The sequence below is a fragment of the Colossoma macropomum genome, unplaced genomic scaffold (assembly GCF_904425465.1).
Source record: "Colossoma macropomum unplaced genomic scaffold, Colossoma_macropomum, whole genome shotgun sequence".
NCBI classification, from domain to species: Eukaryota; Metazoa; Chordata; class Actinopteri; order Characiformes; family Serrasalmidae; genus Colossoma; species Colossoma macropomum.
This window is the reverse complement of record NW_023494785.1, coordinates 19,066,902-19,087,040: the sequence shown is the minus strand read 5'-3', so window position 1 is coordinate 19,087,040 and position 20,139 is coordinate 19,066,902. Positions and strand designations below refer to the sequence as shown.

The following is a 20,139-nucleotide window of genomic DNA, read 5'->3' as shown; positions in this document are numbered from 1 at the left end:
CTATCATCCATAACTGCTGTACTCACTAAATGCATTTCTGCAAGTCACCAGAACCGACTGTCTGCTGCATAGAGGCAGACTGGCTGAAACCATCACGCTTTTGGACGTTACTTGTTCTCTCATTGTCAAAAAAAGCACTGGAAGCATGAAATTTAAATTCTGTCTATACTTAATAAATATTTAATAAATACTGCTCATGTAAAAATAGGAGAGATGTTGATGTGATTAGGTCATGTACAGATATGCAAGGGTTGTAGACATTTTTTCATACTGCATAGTGCTTTAGAAATCTTTTTCAGAGCCGTTTTCTAGTTTTTGATTTGCATTCATATGTGCACCAAATATCAGCTCCTCGCACTGTAGCTTCTTGGCTTGCCTTGAGCATGTCCATTAAAATGCCAGTATTCTGAAGCTCAAACTCTGCAAGCATTTCTCATTTGACAAGTGGCAACGTGAACAGAAGCTGTCATGAATGAAGAGCTCGTCAGTACTTCTGTCTCATTTTTCTGTTGTGTGAAAAGCACCTGGGGAGGGTGAGATGGCCTAGGCCTAGGCGAGCACGCTCCCTGCACTGCGAGATAAACCCAAACTCATTTCTGCTCTCGCTCTTACTGCAGGCGGAGTTGGAGTGGAAGAGAGGGACAGATCAGAGAGAAGTCTCTTCACAATCACCTTCACTCTGTTCCGCAATTACCACACTTCTAATCCCCACGAGCTCCAGGCAACCATGAGGGAAACCCATAGAAGGACGTCAGTTCTGAAGATGGGTGAGGTGGCAGGGTGGGGAGGGGGGGTATTCGGGGTCTTTGAGGGAGTGAAAGAAATGATGCGTGAAGTGTACTAAATGACAATGTCAATGACAGGGGCCCTCCGTTTTGGAGCCGCTTTAATCATTCTGCTTTATATTCATCTCACACATAGCAACAGAAACATGAGTCCATGGGGGGAGAAAGTCGTGTCTAGAGGTGCAATCATTGGGTAAATATGTCACTTTTTGCCTGAGTAATTATCTTGTTTAATTATCAGGTGTGTCGTATGTGATTCGCAGGCTGTGAAGTGATCAATTAACAAGCTAAAACCAGTCAGTAGAAAGGCAAGATAAGGCAAGATCTGTCGGAGACGCAAGCATTCTTGCTGCACTGTGAACAGCTCCTCTTAGGAAGCACACTACAAAGCGCAGAGCCAGATCACTGACTAACTCTGGCTTTGTGATGTTATTGTCTAAATGTTGAAACACTGCAGTCCATTTAGATGCATAAAAGGAATTTGTTCGTTGTTAGTGGTAGCTAAATATTTATCTCCCCACATTACGAGCTGGCATTTCAAAACTGTTCTCAATTGCATTCTTTCTGAGTTTTTCCAAAATAAAACTGATGTAAACATCAAGAGGAGGGGACTTGTACAATGGACACATTTTAACCAGCCAGTCAGTTCTGGATGATTAGTCAAAGCAAAAGTGCAGAACCAAAAGGTAAAAAACAGGTGGAAAAAGAAAAAAAAAATAAAATAACAGAAAAGAAACCTGACAAGGATGCGCAAACAAAATCCATCTGGATGGAATTCTGCTAGGTTTGAGCATCACATTTATTACGCCATGTGTGAAAAACAGATTGAGCCAGCAACGGGGTACAGGACTCCGGAATGGCTGTGTGTGGATATGAGCTGCCTCCAACTGGGCAGCCAGCCCTAATTAGATTATCAGAAAAGGCCACACTGACGTCCATTAAATCCTTCATGCGCTCTGTGAGCCGTTTCTCAATGGCTTAAAATGAGTTTGGGTCAAGAGACAAGTAGTGTAAAAACATCAGTACTAGTGTGACAGCTGAAACCCTGAGCATGCCAAGTGCAATCAGAAAGCATACAGCACTGATTAGCATATGGCTTCTCCAATATCCAGAAAAAGCCCTGAACATAAACAGGCTACTGTTCAATTCATTTTTGTGAATTATACACGGTTTGCAGCCCAAAGGTGTAAAGTCTGTGACATACCACTGGCAATGGGCTAGCAATTTATAGATGTTCAATTTATAGATGATCTCCCAGATCGCTTCACATTAGTGCTTGCAAAAGTGAAGTATTACTCATGCAACTGGTATTCATCTTGTTTATTCAACTGAACTTTAATTTCTCTTTTCTATCTAATTATGCTCTTTCAAACAAAGTGTTCCTGAACATTACAAAATCTAACTGAAATCTGTTTATTACTGGCATAAGTAAACTCTGCCCCCAGCAACATGTCCATGCCATATCATGCACATCATGTTTTCTACAGTATCCATTCATCATATACCTTACTGTACGGGTACTGTAACATTACTGTAACTATATTATAATAATACATCAAAACATACAGTATCATCAGCTTTACTTTAAACCAAGTGCCAAAGTACTTATCTGAAGCAGTAACTGACCAACAATCTCCACTGCAATTTAACTTTTTCCATTATAAAAATGTTAAAAGATGCTGGTTGAGCTGCATTAATATCTGTAACCAGGGTAGATGCATTAAGTTTATTCCTAAACTACTTGTAAAACTGGTTAATGTTAATGCTACCTAGCTACCTAATAGCCTGCTAGCTTAATTTGCATAATTTGTACCAACCAAGATATTCCAGTGAGTTCACTAACTTTTGGTCAAATGTGTCATTATATAGCAGTATTTAATATAGAATCATTCACTTTGTAATTATTCTTTTTTTTCAGTATCTGATTAACACCACTATGATAATGATAATTTCAGCTATCTATTTGAAATGTTACGTTACCGCTAAACTAACAGTGGTGTAGATTTGTTTTTGCACATTGGATTTAATACTACTATGATGGCTTTAGCCTAAACACTATCATTTGAAGCTTGTAAGACACGCTTGTTATTTTTTTTTCTCTTTTAGTAAATGCTTCAACTTTAACTGTGAACATTATTAGAGGAGCCTGTTCTATAAAAACAGGCTAACCATTATTTAATGTTTGTAGTTTTGAATAACTAAAATGAAAAAAACACTTACTTTAATAAAAACATATCTTTTTATATTTTTAGAGAATTTGACTCCTTTGTTTTAGTAGGTGCAAATGTACAGAGTGATTTTACATTGTGCTTTTCTACCCCCTCCAGAATGCTCATGTCTATTTTTGAGCAGAGAAGCAGGCCATATGGACAGTTCAGAACCCTTCCAGCATCTAGAACCTTTCATTTCAGTATAGAGAATAGGCATTCAAATTCACATGAGCTTCATCAAAGACAAGAAGAAGTCTTACTGCAGAACTGAAACTTGCAATCAATGGCACCAGAAAGGAAGAGTACTTCAAAATGCACTAGCGCAGAGTTATGGATCGATTTCTGAGAGACTCCAACTCAAAAGGCTACATAACACTTTAAACTAATTGACGTTAAACTGCTAAATATGACAGATAAGCTACATTTCTATTCAATTAATTAGGAAATGATAGTAGAATCAAGAGACAATCAGGAGACCGGTTTAATCAATCCCTGTAATCACATGAATGTGCAACAGCAGCAGAAATAACTTTACCTTTGTCATGTAACTGCCTGAATAAAAATAAACAGGGGCATGTGTAGTGTGCCCGTAAAAGCCCTCACAGTTCCTAAGAAAGCATGACAGCCATTTTGCATCACATAACACGGTGCAGTGTTACATATTACCCAAAATTATCTTCAGCACACAGAAAGCAACAGACAGACAGCACTCAAATGCAACAGAGGAGAAAAAGACAGAGTCCCATAAGATCATATTAGCAGAGTGGACATTAGAAAGTCCATCCTTTGAGGAGTTTGGCTGCATCCTCAAAGGAAAGGCTGCCTTTGCATGCTGTCATTCACTTTAGTGTGAATCTGTTAGCCGCTAAAGCAAAGCAGGATGACTCATGTAACAAGCAAGAAGGCAGAGAGAGACTGGCATTCAGACGGAAGCGCTCCTACTACCATTTAACCTGATTTTTTTCCATCCTCACAAATATAATGCCAAGCAATAAACTGTGCAAGGCAAATGACTAATGGGACAGCTTTATGGCTACACATGAAACTGGATTTTCAGTTGTCCAACATTAGGCTTAATCTGTGCTCAGAAAGATGCTCTGATTCAGAGAGTTGGGCTTGAGATAGAGGTCACTAGGGATGTCATTAAAGGCATGTGTTGATCTTGAAATATTAGTGAGGTATGATTGATGTGCAGCAGCAAGAAAACATAAGAGCAGCTAATTAACATTCTGAAAACTTTTCTCTGATTATTTGCTTTTCCTTAAGGCAGCCTACAGGACTGCAGAATACAACGCATTCCAAAAAATGTAATAAGAATTCTACTGATGAGATGTAAGTGAAATTTTGCCAAGGCCTAGCTGAACACCTGATTACTTCAACCTCAACAGGAGTCTGGTGAGACTGCCCTGTGCTTCAGCTGCAGACTTTGTTATTCTACCCCCCATATGATTTGGATTCAAACGGAGCTCTCCCTCTCTCTCTCTCCCTCTCTCTCTCTCTCTCTCCCTCTCTCTCTCTCTCTCTCTCTCTCTCTCTCTCTCTCTCTCTCTCTAGCTCTCAGCATCCTCACCTCCTCATGCCAGGCTGATTACAGATGAACCTGTTCCACAATGCAATAGTCATCTGCCTGTATGAGTCATCTTACAGTGGATCACTGCTGCAGTTCATGGAACATCTCATTTGGTCCATTGTAACTGCATTAGATGGACTTAGCCTGGATTTGAATAGAGTCAGCACTGGTCAACACTATTAGCTGGCAGGGCAAGTTCTCAATGAACGTATGAGCATGTGAATCAGAAGAGAGGAGACAATCTCCCCTGGGGTCTCGATCTGGACAAGGGGGGGTCATGGGAGTGTGAACATGACAGAAACCCAAACAAAGTTGACTCATAGTGATAATTGTGTGTAATGAAATAACCCTGAGAGCAAACACACATGCATATAGCAATCCTCCTACTATTTTCTAACTGCTACAGCAGTGTGTCACTCACCCATTTGCTTTAGATTTTACTGTGTTTGTAGACAAGTAGGTTGAAAAGGATTAAAAAAAAAAGCTCTAAGATATCTGAATTAGATTCTCATTTTTCTTGATCTACTTTCTGCAGGACCAAAACAAGGGGGCATTCGGACAATGCCTTTTTAAACTCAAGGCACTTCCCGTATTGGCTTAAAAAGAAGCAGGATGTGCTTCTTAGGGGCGGATAATGCATATGATTGACAATAGGCAAACAAAAATATGAAAGATCGAGACTATCAACAAACATTTCGATTTCTAATAATAGACTTAGGTGTGTCATTTTTGAATGCAGATGAAGGTTTAATAAAAAAAACAAATAAAAGAAAAAACAAGAATACTATTCATTGTTGCCAAAACTAGCTTTTCCTCCACGTTGGGGGTGTGACTAGGAATCCACAATCAGTCAGCTGTAAAGAATATATGGTGCCTTTTGTTTGAGCTCAGCACAAAAGTTTCAGATTTTTCAACTTATTTTTTGTGTTGTGCAGGATAATGTAGCACTTTTCAGTCGCAGTGATACAATGGTAAGAACAATGGTAAGAAGTGCATTTGAAAGTTTGAAAAAGTGTCCTATGTATGTGGGAGAATATAATAATTCACAGAGGTTACTGAAAAATAAATCTTTAGGGGCCTATATCCTACATTTTTCTTACATTTTGTATTTTTCCCCTGAAGTTCACTTATAACCTTCGGGTGGTTTCATGAACCAAAAATAGCCATAATTAATTTTAGATGGCCACTTTCAAACCTCTCCTTATCCCTTAGAATTAGGCTGTTTTTGTAACTATAAATTACCTCTGTTCTGACTGCCTGCCCTGTACGATTGTGCCTCATTCAAAAAGTCGTCTGAACTGAAACACTCAGCATGAATGTGCAACACTAAACTGCTGTAGGCTGAATAGGTGGATATAAGTAAATGTGTTGTTTTTTGTGACATCATAAAAACAATGAATTCAAATGACAATGAATTCAAATATGGCCTGTATGGCCTGGGGAGTGAACTTTACTTTTGGAAATTTTAACATTGTTTACATGCTACATCAAACTTATTTTTTATAAAAACAAGGAAAAGTCATTTTCAAATGATATGGTGCTTTAAGATCAGTAACTGAAAAAGCCTCGGTTTCAAGGGGATAACAAAATAAGTCTAGAGTTCCCAGGGTTAATAGAATGATTAATTATTGAAGATAACTATTGCAGTGTTATACTGAGACATTGTAGTTGTCTTACTTATCAGAAGCTTTGTCACTTTATCTGGTCTCCTTGCCCACAGAAATCAACAAATACATATCTACTGGTCCTTAGATGCATACATTTCAGGAAACAGCCCCACCCACCTTTACTTCACTCACTCACACACACACACACACCCGCACACACACACACACACACACACACACACACATGCACACATCCCTCTCACACCTGCCAACCCATCAAACCCTGATCAACAAGCACATACACATGTCCGTAAGCCATGACACACAAAGAAAGTCAGTAAAGGCAGAGGCTGCTTCTGGCTGTTTATGTCTGCATGTCAGCTAGCTGGCTGGACAGCATTCAGCTGTGGTCAACGCACTTCCTCTGTTTTGTGTCTGGGTAATGTCAGCAGGAGATTTTTTTTTTTTACTTCATTGTGTAGAGTGTGTTTTTGTGTATGCATACTGAGATGCAAAAACGAGACCACATTGAAAATCTGTTTTTTTTCATCTGAACCTGGAGATAAACAGAAATTTTAGAATTTAAATCAAAGAAAAGTCATGCCATGTAAAATGAAGTAGACATATTCAGGGTTCTGTGCTATTTCTAGGTCACTATGCAAATATAAGCACATTTGTGACAATGACCATGTTAAGGCTTTTGTACAAAAAGATTTTTTATCTTATCTCTTCCATTGAAGCTCATGCTTAGACAACTCTCAGATAAATATGATTTACTCATCAGAGGTCTTTACACAAACTTGTGGAGTCCATGCCAGCTCAAGTGTATACTGTTATGGAATTCATGTTAAAATTTCAAAAATTCTACTCAAATAGTTGTGCTGATAATAATCTTTAATGAAAAAAAAACGCATTCAATTAAAAAGGAATGCAATACAGAAGCATTTTTACTAGTGGTCTCAGGCTTTTGGACTACTGTGTGTGTGTTTCTTGTTATAAGAATTACTGGCCATCACCAAGGTCAGAGATGACGTAGTAGGGGTATCAGCTAGGCTACTAATCCTGCTGCTATCCATTAGCCCCTCACGTCCCTCTCTGCCTGGCATACCTTTGTATTACTACACACACACACACACACACACACACACACACACACACACATATGAGCATGCATTCAGATACATTAACCCTTTACTGAGGCAAAAGTGGCTATTTTGCTTTTAATCATGTGATTTCTCAATGCTGTTTTTAGAACATGAACCACCAAAGCCAAATATAAATATACTTCACATTTCAGTCACTTTTCATGTTATTCTGATGAAACAAATCAATATTGAGCCATTAGTGATCCGAATTCTGTTCTGAAAGTATGAGATCACCCAGAAACTACCATAGAGCATCAAATAAAGGCAGCACTGTGATTTTTCGTGTGTAGAGATTGAAGCACAAGAAAGTTCCACTTCCACATGCTGAAACAGTTAACTAAGCCCAAAGTGGACATCCCAGCTACTCTGTGGGGCAGATTTTAATTACTTAAATGCGACAAAACCAATGATGCTGAATGGATCACAGATGAGACGTTAGGATACAGCTAGTATTCAGATAAGACTCATTCACTTGTACTAATGAGAGAGTGATAGCATTCTGAGTATACAGAGACAGTATAGTTAAATACACTTCATGATCTGCTCTATTTTGTATCTCAATTTAATTAATGTGTAGAATTACTCTTCTGCAAGAGAAACACATCATACAAACACTGGAAAGCTGATATGCTTGTTGAAGAGTTTTATTTACTAAAGTCCTTTAAAGCATTTGTGAGACTGAGAGCACTTTTGCAGGGATACCTCAAACACTGCATCAGGTGTGGCATTGGTCTTACCTCTGTGATGTCTTCTTATATTTCCTCCTGAAATTAGACAAGAAAAGAAGGATGAAACTCCTTGTTTCAGTTTGTTTTCATGTAAACAGCTACATTGGAATTGATCCATAGGGCTGATTTTTCAGTTGTGGTTTAGTCTTGCTCCTTTACTAAATTGCTCTGTTAAGGAACATTCCGGTGTAAATCCTAAATAGCTCACACTTTATTTATTAACATAAAATTCTGAATCGACAGGATCATTTTGAATTTTGTATATTACGCACATTGTTCAGGAGACATTCTATTAGATCTGAGAGATCACTGATCAGAAAAGTATCTAAAGTCATTGTATAAGAGAGGTAATCAGGTTCTATATGTTAGTGATAAATGCCCAGTTTGTAATTGCTTGGTCTTGACGTTTGTGGCTGGCACATAATTCATGAAAGTGTTCCTTTCACAAAAGACCCTCTCACAAAAGATAAGGCCATTAAACCTATTCCAGCTGATGAACCCTTAAATCCTGCAACTCTTTAAATATGGTACACCATGTGCCCTACACGGATTGAAGAGAGCGTCATTCCTCCTGTGGCCAGACTGCAAGGATAAAATTGGGACATTTATAACATTTTATCACCGCTGTGTATTTACCAGGACTTTTGACCCTGACCGTAAAACTGACATACAATAGATCTAACTGGTGACAGCTTCAGTCTCAAAAACAGGAGCCGAATAAAAGCATGTCAGAGATATACATCAACATACTGACACTATTTTAAAATGCAACTTCTATTACTTGGTAAGAAAACTAATGACTTTTTTATGCATCTACTTGAATGATATGGAACACTTATTATGGTGTGGCGCACTGTAATTGTTTGATAAATAGAAATAAATGTTGAAAGCCACCCTATGATTTTTAAAGTGATTGTGTTTACATAATTTTCTCTTACTAAGGAGATGTATAACATATCTATTACTCATCAGGAGAATGGATAAGCATTATACAACATATTCTATGATCCTATTATTAACAAAAAATTGGATTGGATAGTGAAAATAATGCATCTCATGTGTTTGACTATGGGGAATATAAGGGGCAACCTTAACGGATGAGATAATCACAAAAGGCTACACTTTCTCAATGCACTCTGCGCTCCAAATATTATCACTAATATTAATAGAAGTTGATTTTTTCTGTTTGCCCAGTGACATTATTCCCATCAGTGTCAGAAAGGTGGTCACTCAAATATAGATGATCCCCAATTCTCTGCAATTCATGTCTAATTCATTATGAAGGACAGTTTGATTAGAGGCTTTGCATCTTTAGAATGATCAGAGACATGATTGTGAAGGGAGATTGGCTAATGTGAAACTCAGCTAAACCCTTTAGTAAAGAGACAAAAGTGTCTATGCTTTTTAATCTACTTTCTCTTTTAATGAATTGATTGCCTAATGTAGTTTAGGTATGTAAAGAACATGATCTAAAAGCTGAAAATTGAAAACACATACTTATCATTTTGAGCAAGCAAACATAAATAAGAATATACTTCACACTTCTGTTGTTTTTCATTGTTACTCTGATTAAAAAATCAGTGAGAAGTCCCTAGTAATGCAATTCTATTCTGAAAGTATAACAATACAGGCAGCATTGTGCTTCTTTTATATAGTGACAGAAAACATGGTTGCACCCAAAATACTGAAGCTCAAATTCCACATGCTGATGCAGGTTACTATGCTGAACATGGACATGAATGTGTCCCAACATCTCTGGCGGCAGATTTTAATGAGTTACACAAACCTTGCCAAAGTCCCTGAACAGATTGCTGACGATATGTTTGATAAGACGGGGTTAACCATTCTCTCCTTTTCTGTCTTGTTTTCTTCTCACGCTCTCTCTCTCTCTCTCTCTCTCTCTCTCTCTCTCTCTCTCTCTCTCTCTCTTTTATAAACCCTTCATAAGTTCCACAGTATTGCTAATGGTACAGTGACATTGCTCCTGTCCTGCAGTACACTGGAGACACTATGACACTATGACGTATTGTTATTAAATTTCCTGTAAGAGCTATATAGCCTCTGGGTGTCTCTGGCTCTGTTAATATGTACTTTGCAGACACACTGGAAGTGTGATACATATAAAAGCACTGTAACGTGTGGAAACTATCCCTAGGATTTTACTTTTGTGTGTTAAAATTCCATTTTTCCATTCCATCATTTTCACTGTAACATGAGGGCCAATAGTCTTTCAGTCTTCACCTCTTGAGCTTCTAATCTCTATTAATCTCTATCATACACATGCAAGCATATGCCCACACATACACGTCAGCCTCTAAACTGAGCTTAATGCGCATCCCAGCTCATTTTTCCCTCTGATCATAGCTCTCATCACACTTAAACGTTTACGGCTTTGTGTCTTTCCCCACGACCCTGAGTGTCAACAGCAGGCCCATTTCCCCCGAGCCGCACCAGGGGCACCATAAAATCCCAATAAGCCCAATAAATGTGCTTGGAAAGGGAAATAAACCCAGGCAGAACATGACTTTGCCTTCCTTACACACTTCGCTCTGCTGTCCCGTGGCAGGCCTCAACAAATGCAAGGACAGAAAAGCAATTTGGTGAGGCACGGATGATGGGTTACATTTTACCGCTCCATCAACGTCAGCTTGGCCCTACGACAGTGTTGATGGATCTCGAGATTGCGTCAAACGGTAGCTGCCTGGAGCACCTGCGCACTCGGCCCACTGCTGCTGGGGTTAGTTAACTGTCAGGCCAAGCCAAGTTGTTGTGTATTTATAATGGGGGGGAGGTATCTTTAGTTATAACCAAAGGATTAGCATCCAAAGGGCGAGCCTGGAATACCATGCTGAAGAACGGGATCACACTGGGATCAGTGCTGACTCTGTCACGACACAGAAGCACAAATGCCTGCACAGAGTGCAGCCCCTCTTCCTCCACCAATACACACACACACACAAGTAAAAATACAGATAAATACATTACACCTGGATACAGATCAAAGCATAGTAAATGGGGAGATATACATTATCATTTTACCTGATGCTAAAATTTTAATGGAAATAGAGAACAAACATTTTTCACTGCCCAAAGGTAAATTTGGTTCTATTTTTAATAAATGTTAAATCATCACTGCCAGAATAAAATATCCTAAATAAGTATATTTTCAGAAGAAGGAAACAGAATAATATAAATGAAATTTTCACACAATGTCAAGGGCAGCTGGTATTTCCAAAAAATGATTTTGGTAAGGTTTCCTCTTGTCATTTAGGAAAGTAAGCAGGTGTAATGTGGACATCTCTCACATCCTTTTCACCAGTTCAGTTTACAAGCTTTGCGAGAGCTTGGGGTCAGTGTACCCAAACCATGCAGTGTCGTTCCCTGTTGTTTGCTCTCTTCTGCTACATTACCCTGATTGGTGCCTGAACTTTACCTCCTGATCATATGATAAGATGATGCAGAATTTCTCCTCTTAGCAGTAATCCTATAGAGATCAGTACAACCTCACAGATTACTGCAGGAAATGAAGAATTATGTTCTGTCTGCTTCTCTAGCAGCAAGTTTCTTCTATCAATAATAATTTAAAACACTTCTTGTATTGTAATATTTCAAAACATAAAAGTACATAATTTGAGTGCAAATAAATCTGGAAGTTAGAAACCTGGATTTATGGGTCAGCAAACTAACAAGTTCAGTTTAAAACTCACTTTGCGCAGCTCAACTCTATACTATACTATACTATAATACGCTGGACACTCGAAGTATACATGTACTCATAACTACACTTTTTATTTTATATATTTACATCAGCACATCTCCAAAAAGTGTTTACTTTGTTGTCTGTTTACATCCCTGTGTTTGTTTTCTTTGGAGCATTGCTAAGCAAGTTCTTTGTATGTTCATTTTGAGAGAGGATGTTTGCCCTAAAGGTGACCTCCCAGAACACCCTTGAAAAAGAGGCAGCTATTAAATAAAAACATCTGCTACCATTAACAAAATAAATGAAATAGAAGAGAATTATATTAAACATAAAGTCAAAACGGCTCCAGAAACATTTCTGAACTTTACGAAGAAATATTCCACACAGGACATGAAAGAGCAAACACAATAAGCAGACACACACACACATACATTTGTTTTTATACAAAGTCAGGACTGGGGGTCATACATACATCCCATATACATTTTACATATAACTGTCTTTAAGTAATGAGAATTATCTAAGCCTAACCTTAGTAACAAAAAAAAGAAATGATTTTACTTTTTCAGTTTTCAAAAATTTGCAAAAAGCACTTTACTGAAAAAAATTAACAAATCTTCTTTTTCTCAGATTTTCCAACAAAGTTGGGACATTTCTCCTCTTCCTGAGTATGTATGAAAACATGCACACTCACACACATTCTTGCAGAGAGGGAAAAGTGCAAACAAACTCTACTCACAGTCCTCGCAGTCTCAGCCAGATCTTCTCAATCTGCTCCGGCTGGAGATACTTCAGAGAGTTGTTCTCGAAATCCTCTATCTCCTTGGTGGGTGATTCCATGTCAAAAAAGTCGACCAGGCAAAACGACATGAACGTGGATTATCCGGTGGCCAGCTGCAGCAGAAGTGGTGTGTTGTGTGAAGTTGTGGAGCAGCGCGCGGGCTACAGCCCCCGAGTGAGCCCGGAGTGTATCAGCGTGACAGCTGGAGTCTGTCCCTCATCCCTCCTCTCTCTCTCTCTCTCTCTTCCTCTCTCTCTCTCTCTCTGACTCTCTCTCAGCGTCTGAAGCTCTCTTGGGTAGCCCCTCACTCTGAGGGAGTGCCTGTGTCACCAGCTCTGTGGTCAGGTGCGCAGTGAGAGAGGGGAAGGGCTGTAGGGGGGCCACACACGTTCACACGTACGAATATGAGGCGGGGAGAGGGAAGAGATAGAGAAAGAGAGAGAGGCAAAACAGAGAGATAGTATGTGTGTGTGTGAGAGAGAGAGAGGGAGGGGAGGAGATGCAGGGGATTAGGGGAGTGCTGCTGATCCACGCATCAAAGAGCCACTGCCGCTGCTCTACGCCACAGTCAGCCTGCTGCTATACGTCCAGAGGAGGGACACAATCAATACATACTAAGCTTACAGATGACCTGCAGCTGCTTTTCTGTTGGGGTGAGAGGAAGGAGGGAGGGAGGGAGAGAGAGAGAGAGAGAGAGAGAGAGAGAGAGAGAGACAGAGAGAGAGACTCCTCTATGTGAATAACCATGTCTGAGAGAATGAGTGTGTGAGAGCAGCCGCTGAGTGTGCATGTGTGTGTTGGAACGAGGAAGAGAGAGACACACTGCAGCTCACTGACGCTCTGTTGTGGTGTGAATAGGAGGAGCATCTGTGTGCGTACGCGCATGGTGCACAAATGATTTCCACTATCCTGAATGCAATAACATACGCTCCTCTCAGTCATTACTGTATAATAATAAAAAACTAACATCCAGCACAAGAAAGACGACATGAACCTCCTCCTTAAACAACTGAATAAAGAAATAAACATCTTTCATTAATAATAAACAGTGCAATCATCACAATAAACAATCCTAGTGGAGGGACAATACATCGCTGTCAATTTAAAACCATATTTTGTTTTTATTTTTATTTTTATGCACAATTTGAAAACAGCAGCTGCCCTTGACAATTCATGATGTATCAACTAAAATAGTCCAAAAGTATGTGGAACAAAATCATGCACTAACATGTGCTGAAGTTATGAGTTTTTTCCCTATCCTATAAAGATACAAAGTTTTGGTATGACAACGACGGATAGTGGTGGGAAGTTCCATTTCTTTTACTGAACCAGTTCTTTCAAACTGTTCGTTTCAATGAATCTCATGTCTGATTTAATATTTTTGTGCTGGGGCCGGTGCTGTGGAGCGAACTGACTCCAGATGATTCTCCATTAACACAGGGGTTACAGCCAAATAGAAGCCTAGAAACAGAGGTTCGCTGTTATATTCTTTGCAACTGGACTATGTTCTGTCCTCATTAAAGTAGGCCGACCAGTTCAGCAGCTAACTAATATGTTAACAAGCTAACAGGCCAACAGTATACAAAGATAAGACTTACATTAAAAAATAGGATTCTTTGTAAAATTCCAACATATAAAGTTGAAAAAAATGTATCTGGACATCTGCTCAGCTTCAGATATCTGTGTTTAACCCTAAATGCTAATGCATTGCAACTACCACTCTACCACTCAGTATAAAACAGAAAGTTAACAAAACAACTATATAGAATATCCTATGATTTAGTTCATGTTCACATTTCTATTATCAGCCTGACATACATGACAAGGTAAAAAAGCTCTATAGGATCAGCTCTGACTGTCTGAATGAGTTATATTGAGTCGAACATTTGACTCAACATAATGAGGTTTGGCTCAGCCTGGAACTGTTGTAGTAGCTTTCAGGTTCATCTCATGAACCAGTTTTGGTTATTTTGGCTCAGTGAGTCTGACTCAGCTGGCTCACAGCAGAAACACATACCAATGAGTTACAGACTACTGAGGGAACACATAAGAAATTCAAAGGAGTAATTCCTAATATCTTTCGAATCATTTTGAGTGATTCACTGAAAAGAACTGGTCCAAAAGAACAATTTGTATGGATCAGTACAATAACTTAACAATATAATAATATAATAATATAATATAATAATACAGAACAATATGGGTTTAAACAATTGCTTAAATGGCAGCAACTACTCTTACTCTTACATGTTTCAGGAAACATGTAGCAAATGAAGCACTAAGCTATCAATAACATGATGCTCATCTGAAAGTGGCTGAGACAAGAAGAGCGGCTCCGAATGGCCCCATAATTGCATCAGATAGAGCCGCTGATATGTCAGTGTGATGACTCCAAAGGAATTAAAAGAACCAGTGAGGCTCCATTAGCGCCATGTGCTTGGCCCTCGTTTCCGAGCACAGAGCAGGGCTTTGTTATGATTCTCCTCTGTCAGGAAATTGGACGGCCTTATCGGTAATAGCGGGAATCAAAACGTTACTCTACTCCGGATGATCCAGAAAGTTTTTTCCATGGCAGAGATGAGGAGGATGAGAGTCCACTGGGCCTTCAGCTGTGTGGAGTGTTTACCCTGCCTCTGTCCTTCTGCTCTAGCTCAACTCAGCTTCTCTCAGCAGAGCTACAGTGCTCCTCACAGTGACCTGCCTGACCAGCTGAAGAAACAGGGCAGTGAGCACTAGTGAGAGACACTGACATCATAGCCTTAAGTGTCTCCCTGAGCCTGTATGATATGTTTTATTTTGCCTCAATGTTGCGTCCATTTTTAGCCAATTATGAAGATTTTGGAAGGCTGCCTATCATTACTGTCATAGGAAAAACTTATATTTTAAGAACACGTCACATCTCTGACACCGATTGTGTGATTAGAAAACAAATCTGTGTCGAAAATCTGAAGTCACTGCTCATATTAAAGGCCATATTTCTTGTGATCATGTGATGTCAAATAAACCAACACATTCACATATACAGTGGAGTCAAGATGTCTAAGACCACATTGAAAATCTGGTATTTTTTCCTATTCAAAACTGGAAATAGCAGAAAGCAAAAAGAATCTTGAAAAATTTAAAACAAAGAAATGTCCCTATTCAAACTGAAGTAAATTTGTTACACTGACCATGTTACAACCTTTGTACAAGAAGGTCAGTTTTTTTTTGTTTTTTTTTATCTTATTCCGTCCATTAAAACGTGTCCAGATGACTCTCAGGTAGATTTGATCTACCAGATATCAGAAGTGTCTGCAAAAACATATGGAGTTCTTGCCAGCTCCAGTGTCATTAAAGCAAAAGAGGGACATATCAAATGTGCAAAGTTTCCTTTTTTTACAATTTTTTTTCCCAATTGTCTCCCCAGTTGAGACGTACCTAACTCCACACACTAGTTAGGACTCCCCAGTCACATGATACCATCAGCAGGTCAAATACTAGCAGAGGCTTCCTCCGAGACCCGTGAAGTGCCACCGCATCTTTTCAAACTGTTGCTTTACGCAACGTCATCGGACAGCTGAATGCACCCGGAGGAAAGTGCCAAATGACAGTTCTGTTATGTCAGCGAAAAGGCGCCTGCGCTGGCTAGCATCGTACCTTCACATTCATTTCACTCAAATTGGTATGCAGATGATGTCATTTGTAAAGAAAAACTTTATATTGAAGGCATGTAAAATGTAAAAGCACATTCACCGGTGGTCTCGGACTTTTGGATGTTACTGTACAAGAAAAATGTAGGCTATATGCCATTTAAATAACAAAAAGCTGGTTTGGGTTAAACTAACACAATAAATGTGCTGTTTTTAATGAGACACACTACAGATCATTTTTAACCTGTCTATAACGTCATTATTATAACTTAAGAAAAAAATTATGTAATTTTCTTTTACTGTCACAAAATGTCACGTGTAAAATGCAATGGACAGCTGGCATTTTCAAACGCCATTAAAAAAATATAGTTTTAAGGTTTGATGACAATGATGATATACTATACTTTAGGTCGTGTTTCTTCAATCTACTCCAGACTCTCACACACAAATCAGAGCAACTACGATATACTCCTCTTTTCTGACATGCCATACATTTTGATTGTGATGGATAAGATGAATCAGTTATTATGTCACTGTCGAGTTCATAAAAAAATAAATGTCCTAGATTCTTGAGAAACCCCACAACACTATGCATTCCAATACACTTTGACTGACAATAACCTCTGGCTGCTCATGTGCTTCTCATTCAGTAATTAACTGAGAAATGTACAGTGTTTGATGATGTCATACCAAAACAACTTGTCTCCCATTCTTTCACTTTGTTGAATTGAAAAGGTGAGGGTTTAGCATCCTGAGTATATCATAGTTCAACTGGTCAATTAACCTGTTCCTAGACTGGCACAAGTAAGATTGTTTCCATATATTTACTTTGTCTTAGCTTTTATGGACAAAGGCACATTTTATTCAATATTTCTTTAAATAATTTTTTAAATATATTTTTAGAGCCACCCTCTGTTAGCTCTTGTTTGTTTCTAGCTCGGGCCAGGGCTCACATCAAAGCCATGTTCCCTCCATTTTTCTCTTGTCAAAACAAATAAGCTCTGCATGTTGGCTTGGACACTGCGGTTGCGCAGGTTGGTCTGAGGTTGCAGCAACGCGTCATCTACCCTTATGCTGCACGTAATGCCTAGATGAGTGTGGAACACTGAGCATAGAAATCCCCAATGGGCAAAAAAGCTTTGCAATTTCTCAGCTTTCGCACAGTTCCCCTCCTGTCTGCTGCCTCGTGAGCTGCGCACTGACCATGCACATATCCGTGATTGATGGCTTTCATGGGTGATTAACAAGATGGCAAGAACTGAGTAGGGTTTCTAGAAAATCTAAGTCTGTGTTCACTTTACTGACATGAGACATACACAGATGTTGCTTTTTGTGACTATTATTTCTCCTCTTCGTCTTCACAGACACATCCATGTAGATATATTATAGTCTCTTCAGCTGAAAATTTCTATCTTAAAGGACCCATAATCAACGTTTTAGTCTTCATTTCTTTCCCTAAAGCCCATGTGGAAAATGTGTGTGCCAAAAACACTCATCATTCCAAAATGAATGGGCAGCTAAATCTGCAGGCTGAATGGGCTATCATATATATATATATGTGACATCACAACCATAATGAATTCAAAACAGACTGTTTTTTTGCAGCTAAATTTCCATGTAAGAACTGTTTTGAGACTTACATAGTACATCAAAAACTTTCATTTCACACTTTCATTCCAAAATGAGAAACATTCTGTTTTCCCATGACATGGGCCCTTTAAATGAGTATAATTTCTGTTCTGAGTTTGAAGTCAATTCTGAGTGCATTTCTTATATTGTGCCTGTTTCGGGAGCCTGGTCGAACACTGATAAGGACTCTGTTTCTCGACCTCTCACACCTCAAGCTAAAACAAAACCTGAGCAAACAGAATGAAAAACGTAGTGCTGCTACTGGCAGAAAGGAAAGTGTGTAAAATGAGTGCTGAGAGTGACATGTAACCTAGAAAGGTTGAAACACCCACTCCTCCTCCCATAAGCCAACCAACCCCCCCCGACACTTTTTTTTTTTTTCTGGGTGACTCAGTTTGGCCCTTTTTCAATTAGTTGATGTGGAGAGAGGGATGAAGCTATGGGCCAAACACAAAGAGAGTAAGCCTCTATCCCATCTCTTTCAAGTGTCACAGGACTCACTCCCCTTCTACCATCATACCACTCTCTGCCTCTTTCTTCTTTATCATTCCCTCCATCTCTCTGTGTTTGCTCCAGCCTCTCTCTCCAACATCCCCACTACACACAGGACAGCAGATCTCAGATTAGTGCAGAACCTAAATTACTGATGGATGATATATTGTCTATATACCGATATTGGTGTGACACAACAAAACTGATTAAAATGCAACGTATGCCATTTGCTGGGTGCTTAAGATTGTTTTGGAAAAACATAATATCTAAATAATTGTAATCATCAGTAGTAAAGAGGTTTTTAGAAACAAAATATGGTCGCTGGATTGAAAAAATGTTTATAAGTTTGTGTGCTGATCTGTAGTTGGTCATTTTGCCTGCCAAAATTACCCTTTCCTGTCATTATAAGTGGTCCTGGTCGATGTTGTGGTCCTTGCCAATGCTGAGTGATGAGGGCCCAGACTCTGGCAATACAGGTTTAGATAAGATATATACTACATTTTTTTCAGTTGGTAATGAAAAATCAATCTATGAATTTCAAATACTATTTTACTAGTCGACTGAGTAGCTGCACAACAAGTAGTCAGTCGATAGCTGCAGCTCGTCAGTGCCAGGTTACAGAGAGGTGAATAAGGCAGAGATGCAGCCAGAGTGCCAATATTGGGAGATTTTTATAGAATGCTTCTCAGCCAATCACACCACTCTAAGTCAAAAATAAAAGTGGAATAATACAGGGTAGCCAATCAGAACAGGGGCAATTTGCATATATTTCAGTTTTTAAGACACATTAACAAAAACAGCCTGTTTAATTCTAAGGGATAAAGACAGATTGGAAGCAGTAAAATGGTAAAAAATGTGGTGAAAATGTGCTATATGTTGTATGATATATGTTTTAGATGCATATTAACATGCACCTGTTCTAAGTGGACATCATATAGTCTGCTATCTTCTTGAAACTCTGATACATTTTGAAAACAAATTGATAGTGGTGTTTTTTACTAGTGCAATGGAATTTTTTCAGTACCACCCAGCCGCACTAGTTCAGGGTGATAGAAAAGCAATGCCTTAAAGCTGGGTTCATGCTGTGTATTGGAAGAGGTGGGAGTGCCATACAGATCCACATCACAGATGTTTCATTTGAGCTTCGAGCTAGCTCTGGTATAGCCAACCTGCTTTTCCCCTCCACTGTTAATTTCTCATCCCCTTTCAGAGGATTACCCTCCACACTCTCTCACACCTCCAACTGAGAGAGACTTTGTGGGTATGTGTGTTTGTGTGTGTAAGTGTGTAAGTGTACGCTCTCAGTCTGTGCAGTCCTTGGGGCTTATCTGAGGGGTAAAGGGGGTGACTGAGGGAAATCAATTGAAATGAGATTCAGATCGAGGGCTGAGCCGTGAGCAATTCAATTAACAGCAGGAGACGCGCGCCACGTTTCCAACGCATGCTCCTCAAATAGATCCTGACAGAGGTAGGCCCACAGCCCACAACACAGCTCCAGCTGCATGACACTTACTGCCATCCCCTCTGTCTCCAAACAAATCAGCTGCTCCCTATGCTAGGCCTATTCATCTTCATCAGAGGATGAAAGCACAGAGCTTATGCCTAATCCTACAGGTTTAATACCAAACAACCTTACTGCAAGCCATGACAAGGTAAGTAAATCCTCATACAGATAATTTTATATTTAATATCAGGATGGCTTACTTTGTGTAGATACTGTGCATGTATTGTCATGTTGAAAACAAATTCTGATAATATAGAAAGAGCTCATCCAATGCAGAGCTGTTCTTCAGTGTGAACGACTAAAAAAAGTCCAAAAAGTGCATGGCACTTTTAAAATTCTTCTAAAATACATGTAATTGC

The 20,139-nt window shown here is 39.2% G+C and overlaps 1 protein-coding gene across 3 annotated transcripts in view; it reads right to left on the bottom strand.

The window, feature by feature from the left end:
• Positions 1-13,213, bottom strand: part of LOC118818670 (calcium/calmodulin-dependent 3',5'-cyclic nucleotide phosphodiesterase 1A-like) — a 64,938-nt gene extending 51,725 nt beyond the window's left edge. Inside the window, exons 1-2 of one of the 3 annotated variants that reach the window (XM_036585964.1) lie at positions 12,485-13,213; positions 8,055-8,081 (exon numbers count right to left, since the gene is read on the bottom strand). In XM_036585964.1, the coding sequence (XP_036441857.1) occupies positions 8,055-8,081; positions 12,485-12,615 (158 nt within the window). In that variant the 5' untranslated portion in view covers positions 12,616-13,213. The remainder of the gene's footprint in view (positions 1-8,054; positions 8,082-12,484) is intronic. The other 2 variants (XM_036585975.1, XM_036585958.1) reach the window with 2 other exon arrangements.
• Positions 13,214-20,139: the final 6,926 nt, after the last annotated feature.